This window comes from Pholcus phalangioides, unplaced genomic scaffold, assembly GCF_987345545.1.
Source record: "Pholcus phalangioides strain wild (caught in Gottingen) unplaced genomic scaffold, Ppha-v1.0 ptg000024l_1, whole genome shotgun sequence".
Lineage (NCBI taxonomy): Eukaryota > Metazoa > Arthropoda > Arachnida > Araneae > Pholcidae > Pholcus > Pholcus phalangioides.
Genome location: NW_028301616.1, coordinates 24,730,661 through 24,757,223, shown reverse-complemented (window position 1 = coordinate 24,757,223; position 26,563 = coordinate 24,730,661). Strand labels below are relative to the sequence as shown.

General features: G+C 35.5%; 2 protein-coding genes across 3 annotated transcripts in view; one reads left to right on the top strand and one right to left on the bottom strand.

Moving 5' to 3' along the window:
* Positions 1 to 10,332, top strand: part of LOC149069070 (dual specificity protein phosphatase 22-like) — a 91,220-nt gene extending 80,888 nt beyond the window's left edge. For both annotated transcript variants that reach the window (XM_089250580.1, XM_089250581.1), the window contains one exon: positions 778 to 10,332. In XM_089250580.1, the coding sequence (XP_089106706.1) occupies positions 778 to 972 (195 nt within the window). In that variant the 3' untranslated portion in view covers positions 973 to 10,332. The remainder of the gene's footprint in view (positions 1 to 777) is intronic.
* Positions 10,333 to 13,441: 3,109 nt separating this feature from the next.
* On the bottom strand, positions 13,442 to 26,476 carry EMC8-9 (ER membrane protein complex subunit 8/9). The gene is made up of 5 exons (XM_089250582.1): positions 25,986 to 26,476; positions 19,581 to 19,657; positions 17,146 to 17,215; positions 15,910 to 16,004; positions 13,442 to 13,880 (listed from the first exon to the last, which is right to left on the bottom strand). Exons 1-5 carry the CDS (start codon positions 26,190 to 26,192, stop codon positions 13,721 to 13,723), a joined length of 609 nt encoding a protein of 202 aa, XP_089106708.1. The 5' UTR covers positions 26,193 to 26,476; the 3' UTR covers positions 13,442 to 13,720.
* Positions 26,477 to 26,563: the final 87 nt, after the last annotated feature.

The window sequence follows — 26,563 nt, the reverse complement described above, 5'->3', positions numbered from 1 at the left end:
CAAAATTCAAGGGTTATAATCTTAGTAACTCATGCAATAACATAGACTTTGTTCGATACTAATCGCAAATTCGTGTAACGAAGCGCATGGAGAACAGAAATTTGCTCCATTGCAATATTGCTGACGAAACCAGCCTAAATCTCGAAAAAGTGTTTTCCGCATTTGAGAAATGCTGCCACCTGTCTTTTGTAATGGAAACGAAAAAGTGGCAGATGCTGAATTCTATTTTCCATGTAAGCATAATATTGAGGGTCTACCTATTCATCTTGGAGACGTTTTTAAATTGAGGTTTCGGTTTTTGGAATCACTATTTACTGTAATATGGCGTTGCTCCCGAGGAAGGCAGTCAAGATACTGAAAATTAATACAGAAATAACAGATCCTTGCCATTTTCACTTCAAAGTATGGAACCCAGATTACAGCATCAGTGTAAAAATGAAACAAGCATAACCTCTGACAACATAAATACGTTTAGGCTATGCACACAAATCGTTCCTGCAGGTACCAATTCATTAGAAATTCCGCTAAGCAGTGTTTAAGAGGTGCATGCACGATTAAGTAGTAGTAGTCGTGATCATTGGCGTACGCAAAGGGGGTTTGGGGTTCTAAACCCCCCCCCCCAAGCCGAGATTATAGTGTTATTTTGCAGGAAAAAACTTAAAAACCCCCCTTGAGAAAATTCTGCGTACGCCTATGGTCGCGATACTGTGTTCAAATCAAACCGTCTATTATTCAAGAATTTCACAACACCACTTTAATTCCTGGATGATTTTTCAGGAACGACGACGTCTCAGAGAACGTTATCCACACCGGACGTTCATCGAAGACGAAAACGAATGCCGGAGACTCTTGGTAATATACCACGCTACGACAAAGTCGAAAGAGCCCGTGGCGGGCATCTGCAGACGCTACGGGGCTCCACCACCTTCACCCAAGAGATCTCCACGCCGAGAATATCCGAGGTCTTCATGACACCTGTTTTTGCCAAGAGTGGCATCATCGGGGTTAGCACACGGAGAAGCGTTCATAGCGTTTGTTAAACTTTTAGGGGGTACACATTGATATACCACTTATTTAATGAAAGAAACTAGCCACGTGTAATCAGACTTAGAAGTCTTGAAAAAATAGTGTACAAAATTCTAATGCTCAACACTTACATCCTCATATGCCGATCCAGAAAGTTGCTTTCCTTTTTTTGGGAAGAACGTCGGGTGAGCAGGAGCAATTCGGCTCCAGTCGTGACCAATGTAAACACTGATTGGAATAACAAACACGTATCGTAATCATAATCAAATTAATTAATTGAACTGCTCATTTTTTTACCAATACGGACCAAGCTCTTTTTGGGGACCCTTCGTAGAAAAAATGTCATCATAAAGTTGTTGATCATCTAAAATGGTAGAGTATTTAGAAAAGGCTTTCTCCGGATATATATTATCGAATGTTGATAATTTCCAAAGAGGAAAAACGTAAGGAAACGAGTGTGAAAAGCAATCTTCCAAAATAAATCCCACCAATAATTCTTTCTAAGAATCTCATCTAATGACAATCTTTCTTCATACACTATTGTAAGCAAAAATGGGTCTGAATTGCGATGGGTTGGATACAACTGTTTGTATTGCAACTGATTTAAAACCATTGATCCACATTGCAACAAATTGGATACGACTGTTTGTACTGCCACTGATTTAGAGACAATGGTTAGCATTGCTATGGGTTGGACACAATTGTTTCAATGCAATCAATTTAGAAACGACGATTCTCATTGCGATGGATTGGACACAATTATCTGCATTGCAACCGATTCAGAGACAATGATAAGCATTGCAATGGATCAGACACAATTTTGCAACCGATTTAGAAGCATTGATTAGCATTATGATTAATGGACACAATTGTTTGCATTGCAACCAATTTAGAAACGGCAGTTCATATTGTGATAAATTAGTTGCAGTTGTTTTCATTGCAACTGATTAAAAACAACGATCTACATTGCGATGGTTTTGACACAATTGTTTCCATCGTGACCGATTTAGAAAAAAAAAACAACGATTCATATTTCAATGGATTGGAAGCAACTGTTTGCACTGCAAGATTTAGAAATAATGATCAACGTTGCAACGGTTTGGACACGATTGTTTACATTGCAACCTATTTAGAAAGTACAATTCACATTTCATTGGATTTGCAAATTATGGTTTGCATTGCAATGGATCTCTTGCTCAACAATGCATTTCACTCATAGGCTTTGATGCAGAAAAATATATATTGTAAGAGCTCTTGGTAGATATATTTATAGTACTCTTGAGTGGGCTGATTATTGGCTCTATTCTGAGAATAATCCAGATATCAACAATTTTATGAATAATTTATATAATTAATGATAAGCAATAAGAGGTAACTTTCTGGACTTGGCATCTCCCATGCAATTACGTACTTTCTTCAACTTTGTAAATAATAAATTCCAATTTGATTTTTTTTTATGTATCTAGATAATTTTATAAGGTGTAATGTGTGTGTGTTTAAGTATTTGGTTCGATTGAGAGATATTAGCTTATTAATACCTCTAAAGGATGGAAAGCCTTATAATTTGTATGTTAATGTGATCAAGCAAAAGTGAATGCATCAAAAAAAGTTTTTTTGAAAAAAAAAAACTGAAGAGTTGGCATTTTCTCTGCAAGGCTTTCATGTAAGAGAGGTTTTATCAAGTCAGAATTTGCATAATTATGTCAAGAAATTACTACTGCGAAGAACATTGTGTAAAAGTACAGTAATTGGAAAGAAAGAGCTCTCTTTTAAGTCGGAAAGCAAAAATAAACATTTTCTGGATTCGCTTTCCAAGAAAGAGAAAATGACCTTGTAGTAGTCATTTCTTGAGTAATTTCGAGAGTTGTTAGGTGTTTGTTGTTGAGAATAATTTAGACATGTGACTCTTGCTGGTATTATTCTAACTATGCATTTATGAGTTCCTTTGGACCTTGGCATTCAGATTTCAAAATGATGATTATCCTAATGAAAGAACTGGGATTATAAAGTAAATAACATCAGTTAAGTGTATAACGCATTAATATGCTAAGGCTGGGAAGAAAGTGGCAATGGGGCATACATCGTAAAATATTCATTGTGCCACCAGCAGACTCAAAACTCATTGACACATTTCAGGTAAACACTAAACACCCGTGACAGTGGCATAATTATTGATGTCTCTGAAAAAGCATCTGATGGCTTGCCTGCTGTCTTCTCTGGTGTACAAAAGTTAGCTTCTCAATGGTTCCTAAAACTTTGGAATGAGATTAAAATTGCAGGCGCTCATGTTGGGTACATACAAAGGATGTTATAGGCCCCCATCTATATGACCCCCATCATTGAAGTAGGCCCTGCATTAGAGCAGCATTGTGATGGCAGGCATTATCAAGCAGGAGAATGGGTGGATGTGTTTAGAAATGCTGTCGTTTTCATCACAGTGCATGCACTTTAACTTAATCACATCCTTGTTAGAAGGCTACTACTTAACGGGTCACCGTAAGTTATGGTAGGGCTTAATTACCACAGGTTTTTTAAAGACCTGCATAACATTCCTTTACACTTCTACCAAATGGCACTCGATTACTGCTCCTAGTACATCGTTCATTCTTACAAGAAATCCCTTAAGGCGGTCAAATCTCACACTATTGAAAGAAAGCTTTGTATTTATCTGTCCACCCATATAAAACCATGAAAAACGAGCGAGTATTAGACAGTGATGACTTCCCACTAAGCATATCAAAAACTACAGTGCCCTTTCACATACCGTGGCACCCCTTTTAATCTCCTATTTTCTTTCCAGTGCCTGTAACTCAACTTCTGAACGAACAAATTGATATAGTCTCATGTTGCAATTTAGACAATCAAGATTATCTCAAATGTAATGCAAATAATCAAGTCATTGTTGTAAAAATGAAAAATAAGGATCAATTTGTATTCTGTAAGGTTAAAGAGGCCTAGTATAATCGACATCAAACATTCAAGGATTTGATCTTGAGAATTCTAAACCAAAGAAAAGATTTATTTGCTCAGGCACTCTTGTTACCCACACGCACAAAAACACTTAAGCAATCACTCTCACAAAAAATGAAATCTTAGGTGGTTAAAGTGACAGCGGTAAAAAAGCTCTTGCATAAAATGGATATTATAATCCAAATCCTCAAGTAATGTTAACTGTATACAAGTTTTCATATTGCCACAAGTTCCAGTAAAACTATTTTATGTCCATAAACTTTACTAGTATCGGAAAAAAATCCTTCTAGAAGTACAAAAATAAAATTTTTTGAAATGATGGACTTTATACACAGATACTTCAGAGATTTCAAGATCATGTATACTGGGAATGGAAGGATATGTGTACATCATGCCAGGCATTTTGCCTCAGAAGAAAGCGAAGAAAGAACAAACACTGATACCAGCAAAAGTCACAACCAGCGTACTTTTCTGTATATTACATTCGGGTAATGTGAAACTTGTGTTATTTTTGAGTGTGCAATATTGAGAATAGATGAAACCTTTTTTTTTTTTTTTTGGTTATATATATGTATATCCTGTCCATATATTTACAACTTGCACTAGGCTAGTTGCATGTGTAAGGATAGTTCAGAATACCAGAGTATTCACATAGGTGAATATAGATTCTATGTATACGATATAGACTTGTCTTTTAATATATATATGTATATACTCACATTTTCTCATTGAACGATAAAAAAACGAACCGCTAAGGACGAATGTAAAATGAAGAAATCGCAGACAGGATTTTAATCAGTTTTCTAATGTTGCATTGATAAGAAGGAACAACATCGAAGGAATCTGTTATTGATTGAGCTGATTTATTATTATTATTGGTTAATTTTTATGTGGCTCATTTTAGGTGCACATAACGAAGCGACGAAACTTATGAAAAAAAAGAAGAGAAAACAAAGTGCCTTTCTTTACATATAATATATTTAATTTTTAAAATATATGAATGCTGTTATAATGAATTAATACTAAAAATGAAAAAATTTTTTGGTGTTTTACTGAAGGTACAAACCAGAAAAAAATCAATTATTATTATTATTATTAGCAGGCTTTTTGCTGAAAGTATTGTTATAAAAATACGATAACGCTATTTTGTGATTGGTGTATGTTATTGCTGTGTAATTGTTTCATTTCTTTATGTACATTCCAATTCATGAGAAAGAAAGTATTTAATTTAATCTATACAAATATATGTTTAAAATAAAAGTTGTTGGAATGAGAAATATTAATGGTTTAATGGATGTGCCTGAGGGTTTGTTGGGAAACGTTGAAAGTCTGGATATTTAATGTTACTATTTATGTGTAAATGTTGCGATGAGATTTATATTTTTGCAGGTTGAGAAGAAAGCGGTTATATGTATAGAGAGCTCCAGTATGATAGTAACTCATAGAATTCTATTGAATAACTGGAGAATGTGAAATAAACATGGCATAATCCAAAAACACATTGTGTTGTCTCTTAACTTGTACTGGAGCTCTCTCATATGATGATGAATATGTGTCCGATTAATCATTTCTGTTGTGTGCGCATATAAATGTGTTTGCATGTTGGCATAATTGTTTGTTATATTCTAAAAAATTCTACTATTTTATAAAAGATGGTGCAAGCCATTCTTCAATACTATTTGGCATTATTGAACCAATATGGTATGCTATTTTTCTGCGTGTCTGAAATGGGAATATAACGAAAATGTTTCATCTTCTAAGAAAGTAACATATGATGCATTTATCGAATGGAATGTTTGAATATCATAATGACTAGTTATTTTTCGTTCTTCTCATGGTCAGGACCATCTTAAAAGCATCATATAGTCCCTGGTCAAAGCAATCCATCAGAAATTATCATGAGAAGCCACTGAGCTCTCACGATAATTTGCATTAGATTATCATGAGAGCTGATGTGTTAAGATGGTCCAACTTCTACTCATGTGTGTTCCTAGGTGTGTTTCCCGTCTGAGAAATCTAACATAAACGATAATGTACGATCTTGGCAGGCACGGTTTCAGTGATTTAAAGTTTTCGATTTCAACAAATATAACATTAACTTAACTTCAGACCCTGCATGCACAAATATGACAGTTGCCTTTTCCCGCACAAACTGTTATTGTTGAATTTAAGGCTTGACTCTCTGAGGACAAAAAAATATCTACATTGAGAAAAAACAATTTCCCCTCCCCCAGTTTGTTAGTACTGGGTCTGAAAGGGGCCATCTGATTACATTTCTGTAAAATATGCACATTAATATTTGATATTAAAATAGGAAATATAGCACTATTCTACAAGAATGATATTTAAAGGTATTAATAACATAGATCATTTAGAGTGATACCATTACTACCATTTTTAGGTAGGCAACTGAACATGCAATTTTATTCCAGCAAACAGAGGTGTAAAGTTGAGTAAAAAAATGGTATTCTGATTTGTGATGAAAAATAACGAGAGAACTTATTGATATGAAATATGCTTTTTTTGAGTCTCAAATCCAGTTTTGGTGTCCTACAACGCTAGTTCATTGAAGATTGAGTGTTTGAGAAGAGAATGCATGAACAGACTTCTGATGGCTGAATTCTCGATAAGATTTGAAAGCTGAAATTTGTAAATAGGATTCTCAGATACAGATATGAAAAAAAAATTACCCATAACATCCATTGGGCATCAGTTTTGCACTCGTGGACATTGAAAGTTGAGACATGTTCAACTTCTCTGCCCCTTAGTATATATTATGAGCGTTTCTTTTCTCATTTACATTCTTAGAATTTTAGACACAGTACAACGAAAAGATATGGAGTCAATTATGGAGCCTTTTCTCTCTCTCTTTCTAATTCAGTTAAAACAGTAATTGATGTTATTTTTAATACATGCTATTGCTGTATAGCTATCCATAACTATATTTTCGCTCATAATTTCTTAATGATTATGGAAATAAAAGGCAATATCAGTATGAAGTTCTAATGACTTGGCTGAATTATTATACAGCAAATGAGAAGATGGACAACGAATAATGATCCAATTTCTATAACCATGAACGAGGAAAAACGTCTTAACATAATACTATAATGTTTGAAAAACAATTGTAACGTCCAGTGTTTGAAATGAATAGAGGATGAACATACAAGCCTATGACAAGGCAGTTCCGAGCATATCTATGTATATAACTGGACCTATAATAGCATTTTTTTAGACAAAATGCAGCTGTTAGATAAACTTGCACATTAAATATTGTTTAGCTTACATCGACACACCCGCTGATTAGAACTCGAAACTAGATTAAGCTGCTGGAAAAATTTAAAGGACGAAATGTCTTTCATTAGGAAAAAGAGCATTTATAAACTGCTAAATTTAATTAGTTTTTAAAGCTGTAAGTTAAGTAAATAAACATTGAATAAAAAGTTTGAACAGCTAGTAAAATTTCCCAATGGGATAGCAGGCATGGTAATATACCCCCACTTGACATATAGATTTTTCTTTAAATATTCTATCTTCATATGATATAGTCAAAATTTTCTTCAACTCTATAAAACATTTAATTTCGAAATGCACCACTGCCAGACCAAACTGTCTGAACGATGACCACCAGCATCTACGTCATATTTATTTACTTAATTGCTTAGAGCTATGCATTATCTTTGCAAATATACACCTATCTTTCTATATGTACAATGTTCTATTTATATTCAACTTGCTATTTGTACACCATATTTTAACATGTGTAACCACCCCGTTTTGTTTTTTTTACTTAAAATTTCAAAAAAAGTTGGAAACAATTTTTGTATAATACTATCCACTTCCTATTTTTGGGACCCAACTTTTGGCAAAAAAAGTTGTTTTCAAAAATTTCCTTACACATGATGAAATGCGGTATATATATATTTTTTGTTTTGTTTGACTTCTAACCAACCCCATCCAGTGGCATGCCAGGAAACATTGCAGGGCATTCTTATTGCGTTAAAAAAAAAGAATCACTCAAGGGGTTAAATGACGGTTACAAAGCATCTGTATAATATGTTTACTATTGTCCCTATCAGAATAATCAAGCTAGCAATGTACTAGTTATCGAAATGTTGAAGAATTTTCCTATTTTTTATTTTCTATGATGAAATAGATCTTGTTCTAGTCTGTATGTGATGGACTTCAATTAGAAATGGATGATTCAGATATATTTTACCCTTGTTACCAAAAAAAAGTTAAAAGAATGTTGTTTCTTTTGGTTGATTTGATAATTTAACCTCTACAGCAGTGGTTCTCGAAAAGTGCACCCCGGCTCCTAAAAGCATTGCCAACTTTTGTCACAGAAGTTATGGTAAGGTAGCAATATATTCATGTGCATATGCTCAATGCTCTGAAATAATGATTCTTCCATACACTATTCTATATTACATGGGTTTTTAAAAATGGTTCCGTAGCGTATTTTTCAAGTTGGCAAGATGAACAGTTTATCTAACGGTTTGATTCAGTCAGTTCACACCAGCTTGATGGAGCTAATAACTTTTCATTGAGTTCTGTGTATCAGTTTTTAAAAATGTGCCTGTAATAAAGGTTTTCTCTAAGGCTGCACTCATAGTGGGACGAAGAGTTACGAGTTACAAGAAGTGTGACAAAGAAGAAAAGATTGCATGGGGTGGAGTAAGAAATGTCTGAGTGTAAAAAAAGGAGAAAAATAGAGGAAAATGGGGTATTGAAATGTAAAGGTGCGATGATGATCCCCTGCAGAAGCCTCCTTTTTTTTTTAGCGGGAGAGAAAAAAAAGGGAGAAAATGGGTCAATCAGAAGATAGCAAAAATTAGCAGATCGGGGTAAAAACAACCATGTTAGTTCAAGTCATACACCTAATTGAGTAGCCTCTTTCTCTCCTTTGCCTCATTTCTCAAGCATGTGTGGTGTAGAACAAAACAATACAATTGTTTTCGTCGATAGTCTTTATTACACACTCCCGCACGTCTTGTTGCCCCCACCATATACACTGCCTAAGGTGAGTGCCTGATCAGTTTCTCAATGTATTTGCAGATACAATTGATTCCCAGTGAGCTGGTAGTTGAACTATTTTAATAATGTCACACTTTGGGTGTATGCATTTAAAAGATGGGTATTTTAAAAGTGTCAACATGTATTTTTCAAATTAGCAGAGAATGTGAATGAGACAATGGAGAGCTGCAAGTATATCATGACATGGGAGCTGTGAATGACAAAAAAAAACAGAGAACCACTGTTCCACTGCTTTTGCAATCATAGAGCACAACTTTTTATGCAAATACTTTTTCATTTTCGATGATTTCACAAAAAATTCAAGTATAAGTATTGCATCTATAATTAGACCGAAAATTAAGTTAGCTGATATTTTAGTCTTTTTGGGATCTCTAACTCTAGGATAATGTAGTAATCATGCAAAATTTAGAAATAAATCTTCAAGAATGAAACAAAATGGTGCAATTGCCAATCAATGTATAACCACATACAAAAATATGTTACAATGCATGTATAATCATATTAAAAGAAAAATTATTTTTGCATCTCAATAGCAGGACATGAACATTCATGACGAGAATTTTCAATGAAATTATTCTAACTTTGTGATCGAGATCTATTTATTACTTTGAACTATTTGTGATTTATGCCATGGTTTTTTTTAATTTCAACTCAATTCTTTAAAACTTTCTTTTTTAAAACAATTCTTTATTAACTTTCAAATCTTTAAAAAAATATAAAACAAAGATTTTACTAAAAATATCTGTAACCACCCAATAATGAGATCGCCACACCCAGGGTATGGCATTATGGATGGGGCCATTTGTATGAAAGATGCGGCCAACATTTATCAAAATCATATTTCATTTCTTATAAGCAACTGAAATCCCTACAATGGAAATTGCATTCAATTAAAAAATAACACCAGAGATGGCATAAGTATAAATACGATGCATCTTTCTTACTCAAATGCTTCAATGTAATGTTGATTGGAAAATCTCTTGTTTCATACTCTATTTTTGCCTGCAATTAAATAACACTACATATGCAAACTAAAGTCAAATATTTAAAGAAAATGGTGTATTTCGTGTGTTCATATTTAGTTTGTTCAGAGTTCATAAAACATTTTTGATTTATTGTTTGTAAAAGAGCTGGGAAAAATGAAAATAAAAATTGTAAATATAAAGGATACATAAAGTTTGTTTATTTGATTTTCATTTGTGTGTGCAAAAAACAGTAAAAAGGTAATCATTGAAGTGGAACGTGTGCTATTCATGATTGTTCAACTTCATGGCCAGAAAATTCAAATAATGGAACAAAGTTTGAGTTTTCGGTGATGTCACGGATGCAAAGACAAATACAGGATTTTCTTGCGGCGGGGGTGGGGGGGGGGGGTTCAGTTTCTTTTTTTATTCTGAAGGGAAGAGCAATTTCATTTTTCATACAAATGCAAGGCCACAACAAATGAAATGCCCAACGAGAAAAAGATGCTCATAACAAATTTGGGTGTAATATATTTCTAAAATACAGCAACCCCCCCCCCCAACCCATTAAAAATGCAATTATAAAAATTAAAAACTACACATACACGATGAAATATTATACACTGCCCACAAAAAATACTTATGATTGTCTTATTCTAAGTATGGATAACTTCTCGATTTACCCCAACATACTTATATTTCTTTTTGAACGCGTCAATTCTGTTAGAATTTACAAACCCAGGGCTATTCCATTTATTAACAACCCTATTAGAGAAAAATTCCCTGCGACATCACAACCTAGAATTGGCCCTTACCAATCGATACTGGTGTCCCCTTGTCAAAGCAGTCGATTCATGGCATATTAATAATTCATGGTCCATTCCGTTGAAAATTTTGAACACTTTGATCATATCCCTGACACCTACGTTTAGCCAATGTAAACATATTCAAAAAGTGAAATCTCTCTTCATAACTCAAGTCCAGTGTGACAACAAAGGCACACATGCTCTTCTCTGCACCCCTTCAATCAAGTCTGTGTCCCTTTGAAGGTATGGTCTCCAAAACCTTACAGCATACTCCAGTCCAGGACGAATTAAGCCTCATAAAAGTGGGAGAAACCTTTTTGAAAATAAAGAGGCGAGCATTCTATTCAATTTTTTGACAACCGCTGAACAATGCTCAGAACACCTAAGCCACTCGTCAATAAGAACTCCCAAATCGGTAACCATAGTTGCATCTGGGATAGTGACACCATTCAACTCATAAATGTAATTTTTCTGCAAATAACACTATAATCTCGAGTCAAAGGGGGGAATATTATAACCCCTCCCCTCGCACAATTTGCATACACCAATGTATAGATGTGATATAGCTTATTTAGTATTGTACCAAAAAGTTTGGATAAGAGGACACCTTACATAAAAACTCAATATTAAAGAATCTTATTGAACACTTTCACTCATGAAGAATTGAAGTTCTTTGACAACCAGTAAGGTTCCCAGCAAAACCTGATTGATCTCACTTCCCTGCCCAAAAACTCTTGAAATATAATTCAGACAGAGATAAAGAAAAAATCGTAACCTTCCAAATTTTTTTCAACGTTTCATTCTGCCCTGACTTTTATCAAATACAGTAGAACCTCATTTAACGGACTAACAAAGACCAAAGGTTGCCAGCTTTAATGAAAGTCTGGTTTATAAGAAATAATTCTTATAGAAGTGTAATGCAACAGGATGTTACATCAATGAACGTACAGAAGTTAGCTATAAAGAGCGTTTATTATATCTGTACGCTAGAGGTAAAGGGCACCATGTAACAAAAGGGAAATTTTACAGGAGAGCCACTTAAAGATCTCTTTCAGTATGTCTTTTCATGGAGCTCGCTTCGCTTGTTTAATAAAGTGAATATCTTCGTTAGTTACATTGGAATAGAACTTGTGTTCCATACCTATGTGTAGTGCAACAAAAGTACTGCAAATCAATAGCGTTAGCCCAACACTCAATTATAACATACACATACTCAGTAAATCGTGATTTTTCTGGCTGGTGAGTGGTACAAGTTGTGCAGTGCATCAATGCTTATGCAAAACTGAACAATCGATGTTTAATTAATAAACTTGTCAGATAAAAATAAGCACTGGTTTATTGTTCGTTTTTTTTAAACTGTGTGTTATAAGCAAAGTCAATTATAAAAACATCCATTATAATAATTCTACTGTATTTGTATATTTCCCCGACTTTCCTCAAACATTTTACACGTTCCAAGTTGCTGGGAACCCCAGTCTGGAGCCCAGGAGAGTTAAAATTGAGTGACATTGCCGAGTTGTCTCATAAAAATCACTAATATATGATGAAGAAAGGAAATAATGAATGCGTTGTCTGGGAAGTTCCTGTCGATTTTTAAACCCCTCTCTCTCATAGCACTTTACATAATAAAATTTCGCTAAATGCTAGGTGTGCATTAAATTTATAATTACAGAGGAACAATTTTGAACAGCTGCTCAAAGGTTTTAATATTTAAGCTAGAATTTGATTGTAGACCAAAATGTTGCAGAGAGCTTTTCAATCAGTCATTGTCAAACTGCTGTTGTGCAGCCATGGGAGCATCATGCTGGACTCTCCTCATGAGAATCCAAGTTCCAACCCTATCACAGCACAGTGTTGGTCGGCTGAAGTTTGAATTTTTTTGGTTTTCCAATATACAAGTGCAAATTTAAGCTAGTAACCCATTATATAAGAATTGTGTTGAAAGCAAGCAGACTTTAAACACAATACTTACATAACATGAAAATTGAAGCATTTGCTATTTTCATTTCAAAATATGGAAAACAGATGCCAGCACCAGTATAGCATGAAACAAACATAATTCTAGTAACATAAATATGTTGGAGGCACGCATACAGACACATGACACGTTCCTACATATACAAATTTGTTAGAAACTCCTTGGAGTAATGTTTACGAGGTTCATGTATAGTTAAATAGTGGTAGTCATTCTCAAACTGTGAGGTGTTCCTACCCAAGAAATCACAGAAGTTTACTGAAGACACTACAGAAGTTCCAAACTAACTGCTTAGTATTAAGAAAACATTTTTCAAGCACTACCTTGAGGAACGGGAGGTGTTCCACACAGGTTTCGAGTTATCTAGAAAGGTAAGAATACATGCACAAACTTTGAAAGCAACTACAACACAAAAAATAATTAGCATGGTTGTATATAAGTAACTGATCCCTCTAAGCTGGTTGCACATTGGGAGAAAATAACAGAATAAGAACACAAAAGAAACAGGCCACACATGTAAAATAAAAATCATAGGGAAGATTGGTTGCAAGCTGTATCAACAATTCTTCGATTTACTATATTCATAATCATGAAAAAAATTGTTGTAGAGAAAAAACTAATGCCACTAATGCTCATCATGCAAGTAAAAAATATACACATTCAGGTATTGTGTACCTAAGAATTTTAATGTATATGCACTGATTTTTTTTTTCTTCACACACCCACATAAAAAAAACCATACACAGAATCAGAAACAAATGTTTCCAACAATATTGCACGTTATATACATTTGCAGAAACATGAAACTTTTCTTGTTATTTGTTTTTCCTACATGATCAAATGCCATCTTTTTTTTCTTTCAATACCATAATTTTCTTCCAGTGCGAGTTCAAAATACCAATAATTAGTCTTTTTTAAATGAACCGGACTGATGGCAACATCCACTATAAACACCTATCAACTTCCTCATTTACAATTTGATTGGTCCAGTCAGATGTTATGTCATCGAGGTGGTTGTCAAAGTCTGACAACTTCCTGTACTGCTTCGAGTGCAGCAGGGCTGAAGTCACGCTCAACGCCTTGTGTCCCTGTTCGAAATGAATGCTGCAAATAATGATAAAATGAATATTTAGTAAGAACTAGCCATTCAAAATATTGAGGTATATGGTAGGAAACTTCAATGGAATATTGTTTTAACAAGAATTTAATATAATAACTATTAAAAGGGAAAAAAATCAACTTGAAAATGATTTTGATTGCAATCTAGGAGAAATTCCCTGTAGTCTCAGTAAAGATTCTCCCTTAACAATTTGAGCGGCAATGACAAGATATCTTGTCTCCATAAAAGTCTCTTATTTTAGCACTGACAAGACCAGATATTTTGTAAAAATAATTTCTCAATGGAAAACTTTTCTTTTTACCCCTTAGTTTGCAGCTGTTGGAAATCAGAAGAAAATGCACTTAATTAAAAAAGATATAGCATTTTGAAGGGGGTTTAGTGATTTCTAATGCCGCTTCAAAGGGTTAAGAGATGATTCAAGTCTTAGCACAAGAAAGACCCAGGGCAGTCATTTTGACTGTTTTCAATCTTCTTCCACTATTTACATGATGAGCCAAATTGTTTAGAGTACTGAGAGATTTCACTACTTTCCTAAAAATATTGAAACATTATGCTATCAAATATCATCAGTTTAAATAAAAAATTACCTGAGATATTGTGTTTTACCAAAAAGGATCATGACTGGTGAATTTGACCACTAATGTTACAGAAACTTTCACTGTGTGCACAGTGAATGTTTTGTTGAATCGTGACAACAAAGTTCCCCTTACACACAGATGTTCTTGCTTCGACTAACTGAAAGCATACTTACTAACCAACAAATGATGAAATGAAAATACTAGTGTGGTAGAAAATGTAGTAATGTAAATCACTAAATCTTATCTGAAAGCATATAGATATGTGTGATCACTTTATGATTCTTTTTATTTCACCAACACTTGCTGCAAAACTGAAAAATAATATTAAGAGCTATAATAATAAACGATCTAAAAAACCTTTCAAATTAAATTCAACAACCTTCATATGAAACATGTTTGACAAAACATCAAGATGTAACATTGAGTGTAAGTAAAATATTCTATTAAGTTCAATGTATTTTCAAATGTTGAAACGTATAGACCTATTCTCAAAGTGAGAAAAAAATTCCTGAAACTTGAATTTTACAATGAAAAAAAAAGGAATAGTATTGTTGATTAGATGGATCAGATGCATTTCTTCAGTATTATTATGCAAATTATCACGTTTTCTACATCATCCAATTTAGCCTCAATAAATGCTTGGTCATTTTGTAGGAAAAATAAAATAAAACTGGAAAGGCTATTTCACCTCTTTGTTGAAATTAGCAAAAACGTTTAGGGAACTTAATTTATTTAGAAATCAGAATTTTCCCGACAACAACAAGCGCTACTGTATCAAGAAAAAGACTTCTATGTCAGATCCCGCAAAGCAATAACAAAACAAGCAAAACATTTTCAATGTGTTAGAAATCTGCATGTGGAAAAAGCATTTCTAATGTAACAAAGATATTGAAGAACATGAAAAAAGTATGATGTATAAATGCAACTGCAGTTGTAATGTTGAGAATGTAAATATTTTTTTTATCACACACATTTATAATAAATAATATTCAATATGCCTTAATTGTATTCCTACATGAAATATCATTGAGGAATATCTAAGAATTTTTGAGTAAAAATAAAAAATGAAATTATAAAATTTTATTTAAAAAAAAAAGTCATATTTTTTGTATTTATGACTTACTCACACTGATATGTGCATTTAAACATGAAAAATTTTGAAAATCAAGAGTGTAGTGAAAATCAACTTTTTCAGTTGTTTTGACCAGCTGAAATGTTTGTCCTTCTAGTGTTAAGTGATCTGAATGTGGTTTATGTTTACTGTTCCATTCCCTTCTTGAAGAAATTCTACTACTGTGATGAAATTTATAAGTTAGAATACAATGATTTTCTTATATATTTTGAATATATATAAATTTGAAATTCACTTGAACGCACAAACACAAACTATAATAAGATTGGAAAGTTGAAATTTTCAAAGCATTATTATTCTAACCTGTTTTTGTCCTTCAATCTCCATTTTCCATCATTATATTGATATAGCTGAAATGCAACATCATCACAATCTAGAGAAATCTTCTGGTTATCTATCTGCAAATTAAAAAAAAAAATAGCTGATTTCATTTGCATTCATTTTTTCCCCCTTAAATATATTCTTATTAGAATTTTATCAACTTATACCATAATATGAAAATATGTAAACATAGCAAGCCTTTGAAGCTCTCATATACCTGTATTTTTGATTTATCACATTTATCATGGATGAGGATTTAAAATAGACACAAACTTAAGAAATGAAACGATCAACCTCTCTCCACTAGTCGTATGAAGTATAGAAGACCAAGGAATTTCAATTCTCCACAGAGGAATGCGACTTTTGTTTCCAAAATTATCTTTTTGTATCCGGTCATCTATACTTTGTACAGGCTTAAGAGGTTACTTATTTAAGAAAGTTGCAACAAACACTATTTTGGACCATTTCATTCGGAAAAAGAATTTGTTGGCTTTAAAGAAATCTGGCTAGCATTAATGTTTTTTTATTTGTGAAGCCCTGACAAAAACGATGACACATACAGTGAAACTGTGATCACCCATTGGGAAGAGCTTATGTTGGTGAATCAAATATGCATCAGTTTAATTAAAGGTCCAGTATCATCTACACAAGCAGTGGACAAATCAGAAAAAAATATAAGCATTAGAGGAGAAAAGCAATATAGCATATATATATAGGTTTGTCTTTTGAAAAATGGTCCCAAATAATGCGTATTTTTTCACTTTTATGTACTTAGACTTTTCCATTTTGAAGACGCACTACTCACAAATCAGAAAATTTTGTGCCCACACTTTTTCGTAGGGTCCTGTTTTTGTGAAAATTCTCCTTGATTTTGTGAGAAATGAGTAATTTTATAGTAAGCAAAATAATCTAGTTGATCTATCACAAAAAAAATGAAATGTTAAATTTATGGTTCCATTATTAAAATCTAACCTAGTAACGTCTTATGAAAATTATTCAAAATTATTGTTATTGCTTTCTTTGACATAAGAATTCCCCTGAATAAACTGATAATTTCCTCATAACTAAAGGAAAAAATCATCACTGTGGAAACCATCAGTTGAGATGGAGTTCTAGATGAATTAGGGTTGGATAACCAAGGTTCTTCCAAATATTTTTCATCAACAGTAAAACAATAAATGTTTTCTTTAATAATAACAAAAAAAAAAAAACCATTACCATGACAAGACATGCATCGCTGAAATGCTCATACACCTTATCAGCAATTCTGTATGCTATGAAATCTGGACTGAAAATAAAAAAACAACAGCAAAGGATAAGAATCAATTTTTTTCCTTTGAATTTTCAAATTTTTGAATTAGCAGTAATTTGAATTTTGAAGTTAAATACTCTCTCTACTGAAATCTTCATTAATCATTGTAACTTGCCCACTTAACCAACCTACTTGGAATTTTTATTGAGCTCGTAATAATAGTAGTACGTACTTAAATAAGAGCAGATAGCCCAAAATTTATGAATTAAACAAAATTGAATTACTGTAGTTCAACATATATAAGGAAACCTGGCCCTTGCTGCCATCTATCAAATAAAAACAAAACTATCTGTAATAATTCTGGAAGTGAAATCTGTCGATTTAAAACCGGTCTGCAGCACTGTGATCAACAATATATGGTATGATTTTATATATTTGTTCATTTTCACATTACACGGCAGAGTAAATTTAAGAAGCCGTATCATGCCAGTTGCTATTTTTACGTTTGCTGCAGAATTATGCTCTATTAATATACGTGTGAGAGAAAAAAATTACACTGGGGGTCCCTGCTGTAATCTACCAAAAAGAAACAAAACTTTCTGCAATAATTCTGCAAATGAAATGGGTCTTGGTTTAAAACCGGTGGTCAGCACCAAAATGAACAATATATGTTATGATTTTCATATATTTGCTCGTTTTTATGTGGATTGCTCATTTTTATTCATACACGTTAAAATATGGGAATTTTTAACATGAATGAAATTGACTAATGCACCTGCATTGATTTCATACTAGTCTCGGTACATATTTTTGTGGTCATCAAAATCACCATCAGCCTAAAAACAGGACATACCTATCCAATTTGGATGAATGGGCACCAAATACAAGTCATCTAACCAAATCCACATAGCTTTTTGATGACCAAAATGAAACATTTTCTCATGATTCGGTGCAATGACGTCAACTAGCGTTACATGTTTGAGGCTGTTTTGGCGGAGGGGGAAAATCAGAGGTGGCTATTTACTGGTAAATTTCTTAAGAATAATTCTTCCCCATAAATAAATAAAGAGGGAATTTTTTGCAGTCACTGTAAAAATTTGGGAGACATACGAAAATTTCAGGACAAAATAATAATCTGTCAAGCAAAAAATTCTCCATCGACCTAAAAAACAGGACATTCGAGAAATTCGAGCTGCCCAGAAAATTCAGGAGACCAAGCAGCTATGCAATAAATCACGTCTTCCACATGTGAAAATCACTGTTATGTAAATAGCAATTATTTAGAACATAGTTACCCAACCTTTTTTCTCCCATCGCCTCCCAACGCAATCTAACCCATAGGATCCTATGTTATACCCATAGCTTTTACCGTTTCCCTGGAACATTCCATGGCCCCAAGGGGGCATTAATGCCCATGTTGGGAATCACTGATTTAGAAGATGAATAGTTCATTAATTAATTCAGTTTTTGAAAATTAATCAAAAATTGACATAACGTCCTATTTCATTGCAGCCAGATGACTGGTTAAGACCCAGCAGTGACACAAAGGGTTAAATAAAAATGATGGTGAAGACAATAACTCTTTCATACCCCGAACGCAGAAACATGGTGTTGTTTTTTCTTGCTTTAGATAGCCTATTCTTTCTTTAACTTCAAGGGAGTTCAGCCCTGACTTCCAAGGATTGTGTACACATTGAAGTAAGGGTTGAACTCCCTGAAGTTAAAAAAAAGATTATCTACAAGAAAAAACAACCCACACGATTATCAGCACTACTACTACTACTACTTTATCCCATACTACCAACTCTATTCATATCGCCATACAGTAATTTACAACTGGATAGGAAATCTTTCACTCTAGAGAAAGTCATGTTATAATTCTATCCTCGTCTTGGACTGAGAGAACTTCAAGCGAGAGCATATCTAAGCACCATTTATTGGCAGTCGTCTCAGGTTTGGTAAGGAAAGAACTTGACATATATGTTCTTCCCTTGGAGGGTGGGGGGGGTCAAATCTTTTTACCAGATGGTAGCCTTCCTGGTAGTAGACGGCCACAAAACAGAATGTTTTGCATTGTTCTGCACCAAGCCCTTGGCTGACTGGAAAGATTGTGGGTAAAAATCCCCATCATAGTTTCCCTCTACATTTAGCTTAAAATTCTTCGAAATTGTTCTGTGACATAAGTTGCAGATTTCAGCATATTCTGCTTTTGGGGGGGGGGGGGAGACAGGTGTCTTACCATCGCACCACTCGTGCCCCACTGGGTCTGAAATCAAAATATTTGATTACACAGTATATTGAGATGGTTCTGCATGTTGAAAGTGTGTGGAAAGTATAGATTGTTCCCTATCACAGTACACAATCTACGATGCATTAACAGTACATCAAATTGAATACATACCTGTTCGTTTTGACATGTTCATTAGCCTGATAATATCCAGCAATGACCAAATTCTCACTTTTACAATATTGCTCAATCTGTGAAAAAATAAAATAAAATAAAATTGAGGTCAATGGTCAAACCAGGATAACACAAATCAATAAGTTATATAAATATCTAGAATATTAAAAACTTAATACACTGATAGATTCATTAAAGCAATTTACTGAAGCAAAGTAAGATTCAGAGGAAAAAATATATAATCACTAGAGCCCTGAAGTTTACGCACTAAAAATGGTCAAAATGGGCAGGCAAAAAGGCACTAAAAATGCCTATAATAGGCACTATAAAAAGGCATTTTTAATTTATGGAACGTAGGAAAATTTAACTAAAACTAAAGTATTAAGGCTCTAAAAAAAACTAGCTGAAAAATTGGTTGTATTTGATCCCTCTACTGCATTAATTATAGTTTTACAGTAACTGCATTATTATCCATTGATAATTTCGATTAAACTGATTACAAGCCCAGAATAAAATGCTAGTAGATCCACAGGATTAGGTTAATTACAGTGCCATCATTACCAGACGTGGAGTAGAGACTGTGGGGGGGGGGGGGTCCTTTCAGTTGCGAATAATTCTCGTTTATTTGGAATAATCATTATCATTTCTGTAGTCGAAGCATAGCTACCTTGTTCTATTGTAGTAAAAAAAGTGACTTATTTTATATTACCACATACACGAGATTCCTTCAAGCGTGGGGCCCTGTGTGGCTGCATCTGCCACACACACACACCTTCCTGAGGGCAACTCTGATCAAATCAAATATACTAAATATGTATGTAAAATAAATAGCTGTGGTTGTTTGCAGTGCATTTATGGTACATGTCTGGTTTAGTAGTAGTAGTGGATTTATGGTATAAAAACCAAATCAGAACAACATGGACCCCAGAGCTCTATTTTGTTCTCAATGCTCAAAATATCTACTGTTACGAACTATAGATGATAGATGGCACAATTTTTTATCGCAATCTTCTGTTGGCAACGAGTTGATACCGGTTTTGGTCTATCGGAAAAAGGTGTGATTGGTGGGAACATTCTAGAAGCTACCGCCCCTCTAGACAGTGGTTCCGCACCTTCGTACGGTGGTGCTGCAAACTTGGAAACTGTAAAGTAGAATTTTGTAGAGTGTTTCTTTTCCAGAAGTTTCGACAGACCTATAAATAGTAGGGAGTTGTGAGATTTTAAGCTCGAATAGAGAGACTGGATGACAAGTCAGTTGTGATTTAACTTTGCGAGAAAGTTGTTAGCTCTCTGATTATGTTGTAAATATGTGTAAATTGCTGTTCTGTAAATAAATTTGTGTTTGTCCGTCGAACCACTTCTTGTTTTGCAATCTCGAAGTCTTGTGAAAAATTATCCAGAACACTATGTTTAAACAGATTATATAGGCTCTGAAATTCACTACTACTAAACCAGACATGCACCTCGTCCATATTCCTCTGCAGAACCTCTAACGAATTGGTACATGTTGGAATGTGTGTATAGTGAACCTTCGTGAAGTTTGATTCCGCATAATGCTTGTTATGTGTAGTGCTGCCATCTGCAATCAATTTTTTAAACTATGAGTTTTTCCTCAACTCACAGTGCGTGAAGTGTAATGAATGAATAATTATACCGTTGTAGACCTGTTGCTCTCTGCGGCGAGGCTTTTTAACGGGGAGATCAGCTCGCATTTGCGCCTCGAAGTTGGGAATCGCAGAAAACCAACTTCAGCCAATCACCACTGCGGTGACGGTGGGGGTTTGAACCCGGATTCTCGCGATGCAAGTCACTCACTATGACTACCCTCTGAAATTCACTAATAAACTTAAAAATATGTTAATCTAGATATATATGGCATGAAAATTTCAAAAAGGCATTTTTACCAAAAAAGCTTGAAAACAGGCCCAAAAAGGTATTTATGGCATTTTACCTGAACTTCCCGGTTCTAATAACCACGAATCACACTGACCAAGGACCCCACTTTTGTTTGTTAACAAATCTTAACTCTGTTGCTCAGTGAAAAAAGAAAGCGTGTCTGTTCACTTCAAACCGACCATAACATTTGAAGTGAACATAATTTTTTTCCACTGAGCAATCGAGAGTTAAGGTTTGTTAACAAATCCAAGTAGGGATCCCTGGTCAGCATGATTAGTAATATACACTGAAGAGCCAAAAAAACTGGTGCACCTGCCTAATATCGTGTAGGGCCCCCATGAGCACGCAGAAGTGCCGCAACACGACGTGGCATGGACTCGACTAATGTCTGAAGTAGTGCTGGAGGTAATTGACACCATGAATCCTGCAGGGCTGTCCATAAATCCGTAGGAGTAAGAGGGGGTGGAGATCTCTTCTGAACAGCACGTTTCAAGGCATCCCAGATATGTTCAATAATGTTCATGTCTGGGGATTTTGGTGGCCAGCGGAAGTGTCTAAAATCAGAAGTGTGTTCCTGGAGCCACTTTGTAGCAATTCTGGATGTGTGGGGTGTCGCATTGTCCTGCTGAAATTGTCCAAGTCCGTCGGAATGCACAATGGACATGAATGGGTGCAGGTGATCAGACAGGATGCTTAAGTACCTGTCAGGGTCGTATCTAGACGTATCAGGGGTCCCATATCACGCCAACTGCACACACCCCATACCATCACAGAGCCTCCACCAGCTTGAATAGTCCCCTGTTGACATGTAGGGTCCATGGATTCATGAGGTTGTCTCCATACCCGTCCATCAGCTCGAAGCAATTGGAACCGAGACTCGTCAGACCAGGCAACGTGTTTCCAGTCTTCAACAGTCCAATGTCGGTGTTGTCGGGCCCAGGGGAGACGTAAAGCTTTGTGTTGTGCAGTCATCACGAGGTGCAAGGGTACACGAGTGAGATTTCAGCTCCGAAAGCCCATATCGATGATGTTTCGTTGAATGGTTCGCACGCTGACACTTGTTGTTGGCCCAGCATTGAAATCTGCAGCAATTTGCGGAAGGGCTGCACGTCTGTCATGTTTAATGATTCTCGTCAGTCGTCGTTGGTCCCGTTCTTGCACGATCTTTTTCCGACCGCAGCGATGTCGTAGATTTAATTTTTTACCGGATTCCCGATATTCACGGTACACTCGTGAAATGGTCGTACGTGAAAATCCAAATTTCATCGCTACCTCGGAGATGCTATGTCCCATCTCTCGTGCGGCGACTATAACACCACGTTCAAACGCACTTAAATCTCGATAACCTGCCATTGTAGCAGCAGTAACCGATCTAACAACTATGCCGGACACTTGTTGTGTTATATAGGCATTGCCGACCGCAGCGCCGTACTCTGATTGGTTCCATATCTCTTTATTTGCATACGCATGCCTGTACCAGTTTTTTTGGCACTTCAGTTTATTTTCCCTTTGAAGACAAAACCCACCGTGTGTTGAAATGCATTGGGAGATTTATATTTTCTACACAAACTTTTTTACTCCCTTATTGTATTCTGAATATTCTTGGGCAAAGTTTGGTTACTGTTCAAAATTAGCATTTTGAATTTTTACCTGGACTTTGAAAATTCTCGTCCACGTAGAATGAAACAGTGCCACATTTGCTCCTAGAAGTAACATTTTAAAGTACTATTTTTTGGGGATCTTTCCCATGTGCTCATTAGTCCCCCGCACAACAAATTTATCGTCATTCCAGTCATTTGATCAAATTACAAATGACTCAGAGTTGTGCCACACAATATGCAAATATTATTCATGTTATATGTTCAAGTGTACATTTGCCATCTATCTTCCAATTTAAAAGTGTGGAACTTACATTGAATAGTTATTTTTATGAATGTTCAATTTAACAATGCAAGTCGAGCATCAATTCAGTGTGCGGCAGAACAAGAAGCGATGTCATTTCTGTCTGGATCACATGCACATTAGTGGCAAGTGGATACTCAAGAATTGGTAAATTAAATTATGAATTCCCAAGAGGAGGTTCCAGCCTGGGAGCCTTGAGAAATTCATAGCATTTTTCGTTTTCTACAGTTACAAATCACTATAGAGCGACCCGCCCAAGACAGTGCCCTTAACACACGAGCTTACCCAGACATGGTCCGGGAGCTTGACAAGAGAGGCCTCACACAAATGAAATATAAGTATGCATATATAAATTTACCTGGTAGGGCTTCTCAGAAAAATAATTTGGCCTAGAGGCATATGGCGCTCTTAAAACTGCCCTGGCCAAATGTCTCAGACTGGGGCCCTGCTGCAGGTTGTTGGGGGGGGGGGTGTGGACACATGGCGAGAGCCATCATGATAATTCATTCACTTTGATGATTTGTATTCAGGGCTGAAGGGTCATGATGTACTTGGTGTGGAGCGACGAATCAGTGAACAAAGCATGCACAATGCCCTCCGTGAACCATCATGACAAACAAAAACTGAAACAGCATTGCAATAATTATAACATGGATGCAATAATATTATTTGATTTATTCACTTTCAAAAAGTATGGAAAGCCCATGCTTAAACATAGGACTTCATCAAATCTGCCATACACTGAATAAACATCCAGTGTCACTTGACATCAAAAGATCCAGCAAGGAGCGTGACATCACTGCAAGTCATAACTCCATGCAAGTCTAAGTTTTCTGCCATACAACGAATAAACGTTTGGATCCATATAGGTATCCTCTGCCTCAATTTAAACGCTGTGCAACAGCTTCAATATTAGTCATAACTTCTACTGGCAACTTTTTTCAACCATAAGTCACCAAAGCTAATATAATGGCGTGGATAACAATATCTTTTAAATTTCAATCCTAGGTGAAGTTCTAGTTCCGCCAAATAGCAGTCATTATATTTTGTGTTTTTTGGATGACTTCTTCTCCTGGGAGAGGAGCCTTCTATTTGTTATCATCACTTTATAATGACTCGATTATATTTCTTATACAGCGAATATTTATTTATTACAACATCAAGGACCACTGTTTATTTAAAAGTGGTTTTGTTTGATGTACCCTATGGGAACAGATGCAGTATGGTCCGCCACGACTTTGGCGACTTTTTCCTCGCGATAAGTCGCCAAGAACATCATAATGGGGCTCTGGGTTACCATATTTTTTAACATCTTTTCAGTTTTTGCTGGGTGATACTAGATGGCGCTGGCTTCGCCAAACAGGATTTTTCTTTTGTTCACCGCGTTTTTTCAAAAATTCTAAGCAGCTGTTGTTCCATTTCCAGTGCGTCTCTCTCTCTTTGATTATTATTCCTCCCTTCTGTAGCTTACGTCATTTGGATTATTATCTACTACTCAGGTTGTATCATACCGTTTTATTATTTGGTTGAATTTATTAGTTATTCACCCATTGCCATGCCTTCTGTTTTATTGGTTTATTATTTAAAATTAACCTACAGGATTTTTCATGCCCGGATCCGTTTATTAAAAAAAAACGGTCCGGGTTTTAATTTTAATGCATAGAATATTTATGCCCGGAATTCCTTATGCCCCGATCTTTTTATTATTAAAAAAATGGGCCAGGTGTAATTTTTTTTAACTGATATTTTTTTCTATTTTTATGCTTGGTGGTTTCTGTTATGTTTTTCACGATGATGTTTTTTTTTCGGCATCTGTAGTGTCTGACGGCCTTGGCGACTCTTCGTCGGGCCATCAGACATGTGTGGCGCCAAAAAATCGCCAAGTGGCAGACCATATGACAGTTTTTTGGCTTTGACGCTATGGTCTTGGCAACTTTTCATCAGGCCATCGGAAGTGTTTGGCACCAAAAATTGCTAAGCGGTGACCAATACCGAAGCTGTTTCACAAATTGTGTTGGAAGTGTGTACCTAATTCTAAATGTGTATGCAGTGGTGTGCATGAAGTTTTAGTGCTGCCATCTATATTTCAAATCATTAAGTGTAATGACTGAATATTTGTGACGTTGTGGCCTGTAGCTTTTTGTGGCAAGACTTATTAATGGGGAGATCGGTTTGCATTTACACTTCGAAGTAGGGACCCCACAGAAAATCAACTTCAGCCGACCACCACCACAGCGGCATAATAAAAATCATTTCCCCGCCCGCCACCCAAGGGTAGGACTGACAGGGCTCAAGCCCTGGTGATTTTTTGTTTTTTCCATGCCATAAATTCACTACGGGGGGAGGAGGGGGGTGCCCTCAAAAAGTCTGGTCTTAAGCCCAGTAATATATCTGAGATCCCACCTGGCAAATTCTCGAAAATTTTAACTAGGTCTCATTTTTGTGAGGCCCGCATTCTACCGAGTATGCCCATGCGTTAAGACGGCACTGCTTAGACCCGTCCAAAATCCCAGCCCGCGGTCCTGCTGGGCGCATGACAAAAAAACTATCAGATGGAAAAAAACCAAAATCATGCGAAGAATTCCGATAGCATGCTTCTATATTTACCTGCATTATCGCAACTTCGAGCATCGGTGTAAGATTCAAGTTGATGTGAAACAAGGGCACGGCGTCGATGATGTTGACAACACCGGACGAATCCTTGGACTTCCTTTTCTCGGCTAAGAAAACCCCGTTCAGGGCTTGCTCAGGGTATTTCATGGCGTGCAAAAGCATCTTGCAATAAGCACGGACACCGATAACTATGTCAGCCATCTCGACAAGACGATCAATTCACAATTAGCGATTCCGTTGTTTACAACGAGACCAGCAGAAGGAAATCGCGAATTGACTACGATGAGGGGGATAGTATTAATGACTTCGACTGTGACATTTATTTCGGAGAGGACAAAACACCACTTTCCTGAGAAAAACTGGAGCGAAAAAAGAGAAAATTCAAATTAAAAATAATATTTCGCATGCTGATAATTTCATTTAAAAGCTTTGTAATTAATTTGGAAGCGCTCTTTCATTTTGTTTTTGGTATTCTTGAGCTAAAGCCGACTCGATGTCAGTTTATTAAGCAGGGTTCCCAGATTGGCAATTTCCCGCGTAATTGGAATTGATTTGATACATGGAGGTTCCTC

Excerpts from the sequence above, each read along its gene's own strand:
- EMC8-9 (XM_089250582.1), bottom strand. The coding sequence starts at position 26,192 with ATGGCTGACATAGTTATCGGTGTCCGTGCTTATTGCAAGATGCTTTTG. Across the intron at positions 16,005-17,145 it reads GCGATGCATGTCTTGTCATG|ATAGATAACCAGAAGATTTC; the intron begins GTAATGGTTTTT and ends TTTAATTTGCAG. Across the intron at positions 13,881-15,909 it reads AGATTGAAGGACAAAAACAG|CATTCATTTCGAACAGGGAC; the intron begins GTTAGAATAATA and ends CATTATTTGCAG.